The 12,022-nt window shown below is 41.5% G+C and overlaps 1 protein-coding gene across 5 annotated transcripts in view; it reads right to left on the bottom strand.

Annotated features, from left to right (window-relative positions):
* Positions 1–12,022, bottom strand: part of ASTN2 (astrotactin 2) — a 980,114-nt gene that overhangs the window by 8,123 nt on the left and 959,969 nt on the right. For all 5 annotated transcript variants that reach the window (XM_034928931.3, XM_014346251.4, XM_034928932.3 and 2 more), the window contains 2 exons: positions 8,801–8,901; positions 6,956–7,139 (listed from right to left, as the gene is read on the bottom strand). In XM_034928931.3, the coding sequence (XP_034784822.1) occupies positions 6,956–7,139; positions 8,801–8,901 (285 nt within the window). The remainder of the gene's footprint in view (positions 1–6,955; positions 7,140–8,800; positions 8,902–12,022) is intronic.

The following is a 12,022-nucleotide window of genomic DNA, read 5'->3' as shown; positions in this document are numbered from 1 at the left end:
CATGTTAACATACATTTGTTAACATGTATTTGTTAAACAGGCTCTTAAGCCTGTATCTGTTTCCCCATCTCCATGCATATCCATATCTGTATACAGAAATACATGTGTACACTGTTAACAATGTAATCTCTGGGGTAGGGTTGGGATTATGTGGCCCAGAGGTGCACAATTTTCATTATTTTATATATTTCTGTATCATTTGGATTTTATATAATGAACAATAATTATTTCAGAACAAAATAAAATAAAGGTATTTTCATTTTAAACTATGAATATATACACATATATTTTTAAGCTGGTGTGATGAACTTGTGCAATGAAGCCATGGTTTTATGACTTTCCAGTAGTTCATCAGGGTTACTTTCAAAATAAACCCATATCAAATTTAGCCTCAGCTTGCTCCTATCCAACAGAAAGTCAGAAGCTCAGATACTGCCACTGGTTATATACCTTTAACACCAGGTTTGAAATGTGATTTGTAAGGTGCCCACTGAAAATGTTCGCATTTGCTTTTTCTTTTCATCCACTCAGAAGAAATCATAAGACTTTTCAAAAATGTGTTCTTTGATGACAGAAATGACTGAGTCTCAACTGATCCAAAGCTATTTCAGTTGGAACTGATAGGAACTTCAAGATAATAACTAACCTTGCTATATACTGTCGGTGGGGAAAACAGATCCATGGGACACTAGTTCAAAGTCCAAAGTCAGTGTGTTTTGTTAGTATTAGTTAGTTGGTATTAGTATGAGTATTTATTTGTTAATTGAAGGTATAATTGAAGATACCTTCAATTATAAGATATGCCAATGCTTTAATAACAGCCATTCAAGAAAAGAGGAATACAATGCTTAATGTACACATCCACTGTGCACAATCCGTCCTGATTTTAGAAATGCCAAAATATACAGAAAAAGGTTAAAAGTACCTCTGAGATTATAGGAATATGACCCTAGAAGCCTAAGTCTGCTCTTGTTCCCAATATCTTAAAAATTCTGAGAGTTAATTCAATATACCCAAAGAAGCAGTTAACACAATCTTGGAGGAATGTACAGTGACATCCCAGGTTTGTTTGTTTTCACTAAGAACACAGCAGTGGATGTGTAACTCTTTTCAAATCCCATGGCACGCTGAGAAAGATCCTGTGATGATTTCTGCAATCTATTCGTAATGTCTGCCATGGAGGCAAGAGGAGCTGACATCATAAATACACCATTCCTGGTCCAGATAGATCAATTTCACTGAAGCAAAATGTCCTCAAGAGCTTGCTGTGTCCTCTCTACCAATATGCTCAAACATAATTGAAAGTGTAGAGAAGCCCAAGAGTGGTCAAGGATGTTCTGACCCGAGAAAATTCTGGTCCCTGGCCACCTATGAGCTCAGTTTTTCAAGTCTCCTAATAGGAACCTTATGGCTGGGGACAGCTGGGTGTCAGCGTGTCTTCTTCGAGCAGCTGTTTGCAGTAACCTGTGGTCGTAAGAACCAGGCTCTGGGGGACACTGGCCTGATAGATTTACTAGGCAGAGGTTAAGAGATGTCCTTTCGTCACTAAATCTTATGGGGATATATGACCACAGATTTAGGAAAGATTTGAAAACATTTTGGGGTTTAGTGATTACACAGTCCAAGAGAATCCTAATAGAGCTCATCTTATGATATCAGTCCTCAAAGTACTCCTGGAAAAAACTCTTATCCCTCTAGTCAACCTGGGTCCCTCAGAAACAAGACGTGCAGGGCTGGAGGTCAAATGATACTAACAATGTGTCTGTTCTCTGGTCTCTATGACCTTCAGGGTTTTCTGGTTCCTTGGCTTCCCAGCTGGAAGAGACTTTGGAGTTCAGCCCTTTCATGTTACAAACAAGGTCCAGAATGGGGATGGCTTGTGTCCAAGGTCACACAACAAGTAGGTGACAAGGCTAGGACAGAAGCCCTGGGCTCCTGGCTTTGGAGAAGCATCTTACCCTCTCTTATTTACACTGTGATGTTCTGCACACTTGCTAATCCTTGAAAAGCAGAGCAAATGTATCCAAACTGCTCCTCTGTTTAAAACATTTATATGGCTTCTGGGAGAAAGAATAAACTTGTGAACAGAACTCACAAGAACCATCATGATCTGTCCTTTGCTAAACAACCCAGCCTTGTTGTTTTTGTTTGTTTGCTTTTCCTTTTCACTTTGAACTCTCCTCTTTCACTTCGAACTCTCTTCTCCAATAAGATTTATATTTTTAACTGAAGTATATTCTCTTACCCAACCTTCTCTCATCTTTGCATTGGTAATTCCTTCTGATGAGAAGACTCTCTCCCTTCCACCTGGAGGACCCTTCTTCATTCTGTTTCTAAACTTAGAAACATTCTTTCTTCCACAAGGATTCTTCCTCGAGCTCCAGATCTGGATTAGCTGCTCCAGCTTTCTGCATCTGGAACCTTGTCACTCCAAGTATGCTTTTGGGGCCAACAACATTAACATCACTATGAGAGCTTGTTACATTGGATTTTTTGGAATGTTAGAAGACCTCAGAGTTCATGGAATTCAGTAAATGCAGAATCTCAGACCTAACCCAGACTACTGAGTCAATTTGGAATGTAACAAGTCCTCAGGTGATTCTCAGGCACGTTAAAGTTTGAGAAGCACTGCTCTAAAACGCTTGTCCATTCATATGCCAAATGCCACCGCAATTGCTGGCTGACCAGTCTTTTCCTCACTAGATGCTGAACCTTGTAAAGGCAGGATCTCTGCCATCTTCACTCTGTATTTTTAGCCCCCAGTACATGGCCTGACACATAGTTAGCACATTAAATGAATCAATGAATCAATCAATCAATGAAGTGAGATCTCTTCAAGTCTTTTAATATTTGCAAGGACATTGCATTTTTTGGAATGTTAGAAGACCTCAGAGCTCATGGAATTGAATTGTTTCCATCTGTGATCTAAAGATTCTTGAGGGCTTGGAGAGACATAAGGGATGCTTGGGATTGGGTGGGGTGGAGGGGCATAGAAGAGGAGACCCAGCAGGTGGGACTCCAGGCCACCCACTCCAGTTTCTACCAGAACAAATCTTTAGTCATCTGGTCCACACATTTAATCATCTCATTACTCAATTACTCAACAACTAATTATTTAGCACCTACTTACAAATGTGAATACGACATAAGGGATCACTAACTATACATAGTTTACATTGTAGTAGGGAAGACAGATAATATGTAAGTAAACATACAAGCAATATAAGATTCTAAATCTAGTAAGTGCAGGAAAGATAGTTAAACCATTAGGGTGTGACAGAGCAAATGGGTGGACATTTTAGAGAATTCTCTGTGGAGGTGGACTGTGATTCCATGTAAGATTTATTTAGAAAAAAAGGGTATATACCCAAAGGACTATAAATCATGTTGCTATAAAGACACATGCACACGTATGTTTATTGCAGCGCTATTCACAATAGCAAAGACTTGGAACCAACCCAAATGTCCAACAATGATAGACTGGATTAAGAAAATGTGGCACATATACACCATGGAATACTATGCAGCCATAAAAAATGATGAGTTCATGTCCTTTGTAGGGACATGGATGAAATTGGAAATCATCATTCTCAGTAAACTGTCACAAGAACAAAAAACCAAACACCACATATTCTCACTCATAGGTGGGAATTGAACAATGAGAACACACGGACACAGGAAGGGGAACATCACACTCTGGGGACTGTTGTGGGGTGGGGGTGGGGGAGGGATAGCATTGGGAGATATACCTAATGCTAGATGACGAGTTAGTGGGTGCAGCGCACCAGCATGGCACATGTATACATATGTAACTAACCTGCACATTGTGCACATGTACCCTAAAACTTAAAGTATAATAATAATAAAAAAAAATACCACTGTTCTAGTTCGTCCTTATCATGTTATAGGTGAGGAGACTGAGGGCCAGAAAGCGGCAGAGCCCAGGGTTGCACAGTGAGCTTATTAGCAGCACCAGGATAGATTAGGAGGCAGTTTCCTTGATTCCTGCTGACATATCAGTGTGGGATGTTGGAGCAATCTCAGATATCCTCCAGGAGACTAGAAAGACCAGAGGAGGAGGAAGCTGGGTGACAGGGTGGGGAGGTTCGCAGACAGTGGCTGGTGATTGCCTGACTAGGGGTTAGTGGGTTATCACAAACCATTACTGAGTGGATTGCCTGGCCTCTGTGGGCGGCCCGGCGGCCTTTCCAGAAGATTTATGTCCTGGAGGCTCATAAAGGATTCCAGGAGGCTGTAAAGACAAAGTCAGAAGTGGAGCTCTGGTTTAGCTTCCACACAAACTCCCTGAGCCCTGTGGGAAAGCCCAAAAAACTGGAATGTCTTCCTCTGTCCACAGGCAAGATGGCAGCTGAGATGACTCACACAGCGGCTTTCATCTGGGGCTCTTCACTTCTGCCCGCCAGTCTGGCCCTCTTTTAGGTTTTATCTAAAGAACCTTCCTTTCGTGTGCAAGGGAGAAAGTTAAAGTCCAGGACCCAACATAACTGATAAGGCCTTGCCCTGGACAGAGATCCGTTTTATCCCTGGACCAAGCTCTCATCTCTGTCCCTGAGAGCCTCAAATTCTTGGAGGGCCATTGCAAATGTTCTAAGGGCTCAAGGTGAGAGCTCAAGGCAGAACTGGCCTCCATGTCAAACTCTGCATAACTCTGGGCAGCTCATTTTGCCCCATGGGACCTCAATTTCCTTATCGTCCAAAAAATGGCATGAATACCCTACATGGTCATTTCAAAGTTTTTAAAGCATGAAGTGCTGCCCACTAAGTATTTCAAGAAGTCATGTGATTCTCTCCAATGCACCAATGCCACCCTGGCCTAGAATGCCATGCTGTCTTCCTGGGACTATTATCACAACAGCCTCTAGAGCCTCACTGCCGCTTTCTTACCTTGACCCCTATACTCAAGCCAGAGGGATCTTTCTCCTTTGATGGTCTGATAATATTACTCCTTTTTGTGAAAAACACTTCAAAAGCTTACCATTACCCTAAGGAGATAATCCCAACTTCTTAACCTAATTTAAAGGGCATTCAGGATCTGGCTCCCACTGACCTGCCCCTTCTTATCTCTTACCACTCCTGCTGTCACACACTTTGCTGCAACTACACAGAAATTCTTCAGTGGCTCCAAACACAGTGTTTACCAAAGTGTAGGCCGAGTTCCTCTAGGGTAGGGAAAGGATTTTAGGTGGTACTCAAGATGATCACAGACCCAATATTAAACAAAAATGAATCATGTGTGCAAAAGTGGCTAGATTAGCTCTTTCATTCTCTTCCCCTCTTTCAGATTACTTCAAAAAGAAAATCTTGGGCCGGGCGGTGGCTCATGCCTGTAATCCTAGCACTTTGGGAGGCTGAGATGGGCGGATTACTTGAGGTCAGGAGTTTGAAACCAGCCTGGCCAACTTGGCGAAACCCTCTCTCTACTAAAAATATTTTTTAAAAATTAGCCGGGCCTGGTGGTGGGTGTCTATAATCCCAGCCACTTGGGAGGCTGAGGCAGGAGAATCGCTTGAACTCAGGAGGCGGAGGTTGCAGTGAGCCAAGATAGCACCATTGCTCTCCAGCCTGGCCAATAACAGCGAAACTCCATGTCAAAAAAAGAAAAGAAAATCTTGGTTTGGGGCTGTGTCTTTAACATTTCTCTAACTAATCTCCCTTTTGAAGGGACAGCTTCAGGCTCTGCTAGAATTGAACAACATTGTTTTCTGTTTTTTGTCTTGTTCCACTTTTGTTGCTTTTGTTCATTGTCTTGAAGGGTTAGGTTTAATTTTCTATTAAGGGTAGATGATGTTGGTTTTCCCTTTACAAGATGATGTTGTGTTTTCTATTCAAATACATTTTTAATAAGAAGTGAATATAAGAAAGAAATACCAAATAAAGTGTATATGGTGGTGAGATGACAAAAGTCATAAAAGTGGTAGGCAAGTGATCAAAAGTTGAGAAGAAAACTTCCACTGTCATGTAACATTTTCTCTTCTGAGCATTCCGTCAGGTAGTCTCTCTGCTCCAAATACCCATCCTTTTCCCCCACAACCCTCACTTACCTTACCCCAACTCAAACCTTAGGCATCAGGCTCTCAGCCCCAGTGCAGCTTCATTGGGTGACCTAGACCAGATGCCTATGTCTCATGTATGTTCCCAAAGAGTTCTGTTCTTCTGCTATCATGACGCTTATTATTCCTGCTCTACATAACTGCCTGTTTATGCAACAGGAAGCTATGTATAGGTAGCAACCATTTCTACTTTCTTATCGTTGCATTTTCAGCAGCCACCATATAAGAGGTGCTGTTAAGTATATGCTGAATGGATGAATGTTGCTAGATGCAAGACATAAAATGCAGCCACCATTGCATATACTGCTTTATGAAGCTTTAGAAAATAGTGACTGTGCCTTAGTTCTGTTTGAATCATTCATGGTTCCTGGCATAGTGACTGGCATGCAGGACAAAAATAAAGCCTTCATACATGTTGAATTCATAAATCTATATAGTCATGTTCACTAATGAACTTTAGTCAAAATCATAGCTATTTACTGTAGAAAAACTCAGACTTCTTATGGAAGACTGAGAAAGGCCCTGGATTATGGGTCATGGCCCCACTGCTGTTCCCCTCTGTGATCTTGGTTAGGATACAGGCCTTCAAAGAGCCGAAGTTTCCTATCTGTAAAATGAGGTGGGAGATGAGCAAGGAGAATGATTAATGCAAAGAGCATCAATGCCCTTTCCCCATTCAACATTCCAGGAGTGCAGGAATCTAAAGTTCCAAGATTCTTTCATTATCTCTGCCTATTTTCTATCTTTAGCCTTGACACGACCAAGGTGATAATCACCCTTATTTACTTGATAAAGCCTAGTCTCAGCCTATGGGGAAAGGGTCCAGAAAAGTCAACTGGAGGCAAAAAGAATATGCCCCTTAAATCACACAAATACGCCCATACCTGGGCCCCAGCTCATCCTCACTTCTCCAGACGAAGTCGCCAAACTTTTCATAGTGAGAGTTGTAGTGGTGCTGGACTCGGAACAGCATCGAGGCTGAGACCTCCATCAGTGTGTTGTAGGCCATCTGCTGCTCCTTTCCACTTGTGTACCCATTGTACAGATTGTAGATCTTGTCAGCTATTTCTGAGAGGGCAGAAGGGCAGAAACAGATCACTGGGTGGTGAAAAAAAGTAAGGATATAAGCATGGGCTTCAATAAGAAAGGCACAGTGGTGAGAAAGTTTGCTTGCATAAGCTCTGGGAGCAGACAAACCTTAATTTCATCTTGAATATGTTATTGACTGGTTGTGTTTGGTTTTCTGTCATCTGGAGGTAATGATGTCTATTCTGGAGGTGCATTGGGAGAGCTAAATTAAAGAGTGGATACAAAGCACTCAACACAGGGTCTGGCACAAAGTTAGTGCTCATAATTGCAAGCTTAATTATCAATATAATTATTGTACCTGTGATTTTACATACAATTGGCTTAAATAAACTGTCTTGGATAATCTCAACACCCTCCTTCTATTTCCCCTTTGTTGTATTTCCGACACATTTCTGTGATCAGGTCTGATAGGTCCCCATTTGAAACACCTTTCAAAGATAATCCAAACTCTTCTGCTTGTTGTTCATGACTATTCCTACTGCTTCAGTTAGTCCTACTAATCAAAGTAACTTCAATTCATCATGAGTAGAAGGCATATTCTTTCAGCTTCAAAAACCCTGTCAAAATCTGTATGTGGTCCTAAATCATTACCAACAACAGTTGCTGCTAGGAGAATCTGGAAACTTAGAGTAAAAATGGGAGGAACACTATGCTCCTCCCATTATGTTACACTATTTTCTACTCTGATTTTTATTTGTACTTTTTTTTTTGACAGTGGACGTGTTATTTTAAAATAATAATTTTTAAAATTTATCAGGAAAATATTTCGAATCCCCTCCCCTTTGGTAGCACATAAAACATTTATAATTGAGTTTATTATTGAGCCATCTGCAGAAATGTCTGTCTCACCACCCATAATGTGAATTCCTAAAAGGGGAGACTATGTCTCTACTGCATTGCTTGGACTTTTGAGAAATAATTGTTCAACTTTAAGTAGACCACCAGGACTTATGAGCCACTGTCACATTTTGCTAGACTTGATGTAGAAACTGCATCTACACAATGCTGAAGAACAAAGTATATGGTGGATCTGATTGACTGATTATATTTTTTCAGGTTATCTTTGCCTGCTGTTTATGTCATGAACCAGGAGCGGCAAAAACATTTAATCTTGCATGCTAACTGACTGATAATCACTGATGGTAGCTCTATGCTAAGGATTCTGAGACCACCATGGGACTGGATGGAACAGCATGCTGTGATCTGCTAATGATGTCTGCTATGGACACATAGCAAGGTGAAATGGTCTTCTAGGTGCCATCTCTTTGCTACTCTAGCAATGACAAGTGGGAGAAAATGATTGGTCCCTGAGAAATCTAGGCCAAGGGACAAGGTACAGTTATGGGGCTCTGACTCCCTACCATTTGTGGCCTGTAAGTCAGAACACAGATCAACTCTCTAAAAGAGGAGGCAAGTCTTTCCACTGCCAAAGACATTGCTAGTCAATCTTAATTTTTCCCTTCATGACTTTGATTAATTTAGCTCCATGTTCCTCCTGTTCCCTTAGTGCCTTCAATTTCTTCTCCTTGTGCCAGTGTGTCAGGGTGTGCGTGTGTGTGTTTAATGATTAGTGACTGTTGGGTGCAGAACTTAGGGGAAATATGGGAGTTACTTTGGAGTTGAAAAACTGGGTTACCTACCTTCTGCCTTGTTGTCATCTACCAGTGGACAGGCCGTCCTCAGGGTCACAGTGCTTAGCTCTGAGTGCCTCCCTCGTGTATCCACAGCATACAGAGTGAACCTGCAGCACAGCAAGAAAACAGAGCACCAGGCTGTGACTTCGCAGAAGGCCCTGGGAGTTACAGGGAAGAACAGAGAGTCGTGGCACATGAGGCTACAGGAAAAATGATTTTAAAAAAAGAATGATAATTATAAAGCATTTATTGAGCACTAACTGCCTACTCAGCACGTTGCACTTCCTAAAAGGGAGGGATTTATTGTCACCCACGTCTTGTTAATGAGGACACTGAGACTTAGATTGTGTATCTTTCCACAGTCTCAGTTACTGAGGGACAGAATCGGGGTATTGAACTCAAGCAGTCTGAGTCCAGGGTCTGAGAAGTGAGCCCCATTGCTATCCTTTATGGCTGGATATATCCATTTATATATTCATTAATTTACTCATTTAAGAAATATTTATTGAGCATTTACTCCACACGAGGAAGTACTTTAAGTGCTAAGGTCATAAAGATGAACAAGAGAGTCAAGGTCACAGATAAAAAAAATAAGTAAAATCAAAAAGTAAACAAAAAATCAGATAATGGTTAAGTGTGAAAGAAAATATACCAGAATAATGCAAAAAAGACTAATGCGGGAGCATGGGGAGTATGGGCTTTGGGAGGTAGCCCATGAAAGCCTTCCTGAAGAAGAAACTTCAGGACCTAAGACCTGAATAGTGAGGAAGAACCAGTTTATGGAAGGAAGACCTGGGGAAAGAGCATTCTAGGTAGGATGCTCAGTAAGTACAAAGGTCCTGAGGAAAGGAGCCCAGACGGTTGAAGAAATGGGCAGCCAGTGTGGCTGGAACAAAGGGAGATGAGGTAGAAGGTCGGTGGGAACCTTGTAGGCCATGCCAGGGAGACTGGGGGTTAATCTGGCTATAAGGCATATCCCCACCTTTCTATGATGTCATCTGAAGTTCCATGCTATATTGGTGGAAGCAGACACAGCCTGTGTGGCCTTAGAAGGGAAGAACAGGTAAAACGTAGACCTGGTAGATTCAAGTCTAATCCAGAGCACATAATTCTTTCTAGAGCAGCCTCTGTCCTCTGTCCTATCTCGGGGAAGCTCTGTGACCCTTGTATTCCCAGATCTCCAAGTTCTACAGTTAAGCAAAGTCTAAGAAGGGAGCAGAAATGACTTTCTAGATGATGTGAGCCTTAGAGGCCAAGAACAGTCTGATAGAAGGGTTGAGCATCTGAGTGTTCTGTCTGCATCATGTCATCCTTTTTCACCAGCTTTTAAGGGTAGAGGCAGTAGTGTGAAGTGGGTAGAGGGTTCCCTACATTAAGTAGAAGAGACTAGGGTCACAATGGCCCTATTTTCTTCCCTCCTCCCCTGCATCTCAAATTATCCCATGTTATAAAATACGAAAAACACTATGATTAGCAAGTTTCAGAATGCTGAGCCCTGATTGGCCATACATACTTGTACTTAATAAATATAAGTTGGTGATACAAATTAATATTATGTGCTAAGACCCTAATATGTGTCAAGCACTGAGCTAAGAGTTACCTACATTAACACAATTAATTCCCCCACACAATCCTAAAAGACAGGCACTATTACTCTCTTTATTTCATTTGTGAGGCTCAGAGAGGGGAAGCAGCTTACCCAGAACCACATAGTAATTACTAGGACTGGCAATTTAAACCTTGGTTTCTCAGACTCTAAAATTCATACATGCAACCACTGTAAGCTGTTGTCTTCTGATCACAGTTCTGTAGAAATCAACTCTGTAAAAATGTGATTCCATTAGCCACACTTGCTGAACCCCAACTATGTTGAAGCAGTGCCATCTCATAAGTTTTTCTGATCTTATGAAAACATGCTAAAATAATCAACCTCATTATCTATACCTTTCAGAAGATAAAACTGAAGATTTAAAAAATTAAGCAATGTGTCCAAAGTCACAGGTTCAGAAAATTAAGGAGCCAAGACTATCATCTGTCTTACTCTAAAACCCACACTCTTTGCTCTCAGCTGCCATTTTATTGCTCCCACTCGCAGGCTCAGGGTATCATATCCAGGTTACCTACATGGGCCCTTCCAGCTTTGACTTCCCATGACCTGAGGCCTCAAAGGTTGTTTTAATAAAGGGTACCATAAGTCAAAACTTCTTGGTACAAAGGAAGCAGGGGGTGACAGAGGAAGGGGCCCGGTCTTGGAGATGGCCAGATGTGGGTTCATATTCCAGTTTTACTGTCTAGCATTGTGAACTTGGGCAAGTCGCTTCACCTCAATGAGCTCACTGCACCTCTCTGCACCCAACATCTGTGATAGACTGCCACCCACCTCACAAGTGCAGTATGGATAGATGTGAAATGTAAGTGCACTATGAGGTAAGTTATCATTGGAAAGCCATGCAGAAGGGTTGAGAACAAGATCATAAATAAATTTAAGGAGGTGAGAGTAAGCAAGTGGCAAGGTGGGAAGTGAGAACAGCATCAGGCAACATTATGTAAGCACTTATCATCCACATATGGACCCATCTAGAAAGTGGCAGAGGCAAGATGCAAATGCTAGCATGCATGACTCATAGTGCATACACTTCGGCTTGGGTACAGCTATATGTTAAATGACAACATGTCATTTAACACAGTACTAGGCACACAGTAGGCACTTGACAAATACTGATATAAATGAATGAATGAAAGCATACCACCTCTCATTTCTTAATTTTAGTTTCTCCATCAATAAAATGAGGTTAGTTTCACAGACAGTGCACGGCTGTCTCAAGGATTACATGGAGTGATGCATGAGAAAGTGGCTTGTAAGAAGAGGATTTTTATAAAAGCACTTATTTGTGCAAGACAACACATTTTAAAAAATGCTTTCTTGGAGTTAGAAGAGATGTATTTCAACCGAGGGAAACATGGAAGGCTTGTAGTGAATAGAATATATGAATGAAAGTTCAAAATATGAAAAGTAGGAATATGTTTTAACACAGCTGTTTCATAGGCCACTTATGTTCCTGTGGTGCTTCTGCAATTCACTTCCTTCACCCAAGAGGGCCCAGGGTCATCTCGCTGCTTAGCCAAGCAGCATGAATAAGAGAGCCCCCAGGATGCTGGGGAAGAAGTGGTCTTAGGTATTCATGTCATAAAAACTGGGTAGAATCCTTGCTTTCTCCAATTGCTGGC

The sequence above is a fragment of the Pan paniscus genome, chromosome 11, assembly GCF_029289425.2.
Source record: "Pan paniscus chromosome 11, NHGRI_mPanPan1-v2.0_pri, whole genome shotgun sequence".
In the NCBI taxonomy this organism is placed as follows: domain Eukaryota; kingdom Metazoa; phylum Chordata; class Mammalia; order Primates; family Hominidae; genus Pan; species Pan paniscus.
The sequence above is the reverse complement of the archived record's forward strand: the minus strand, read 5'-3'. Positions and strand labels throughout refer to the sequence as shown.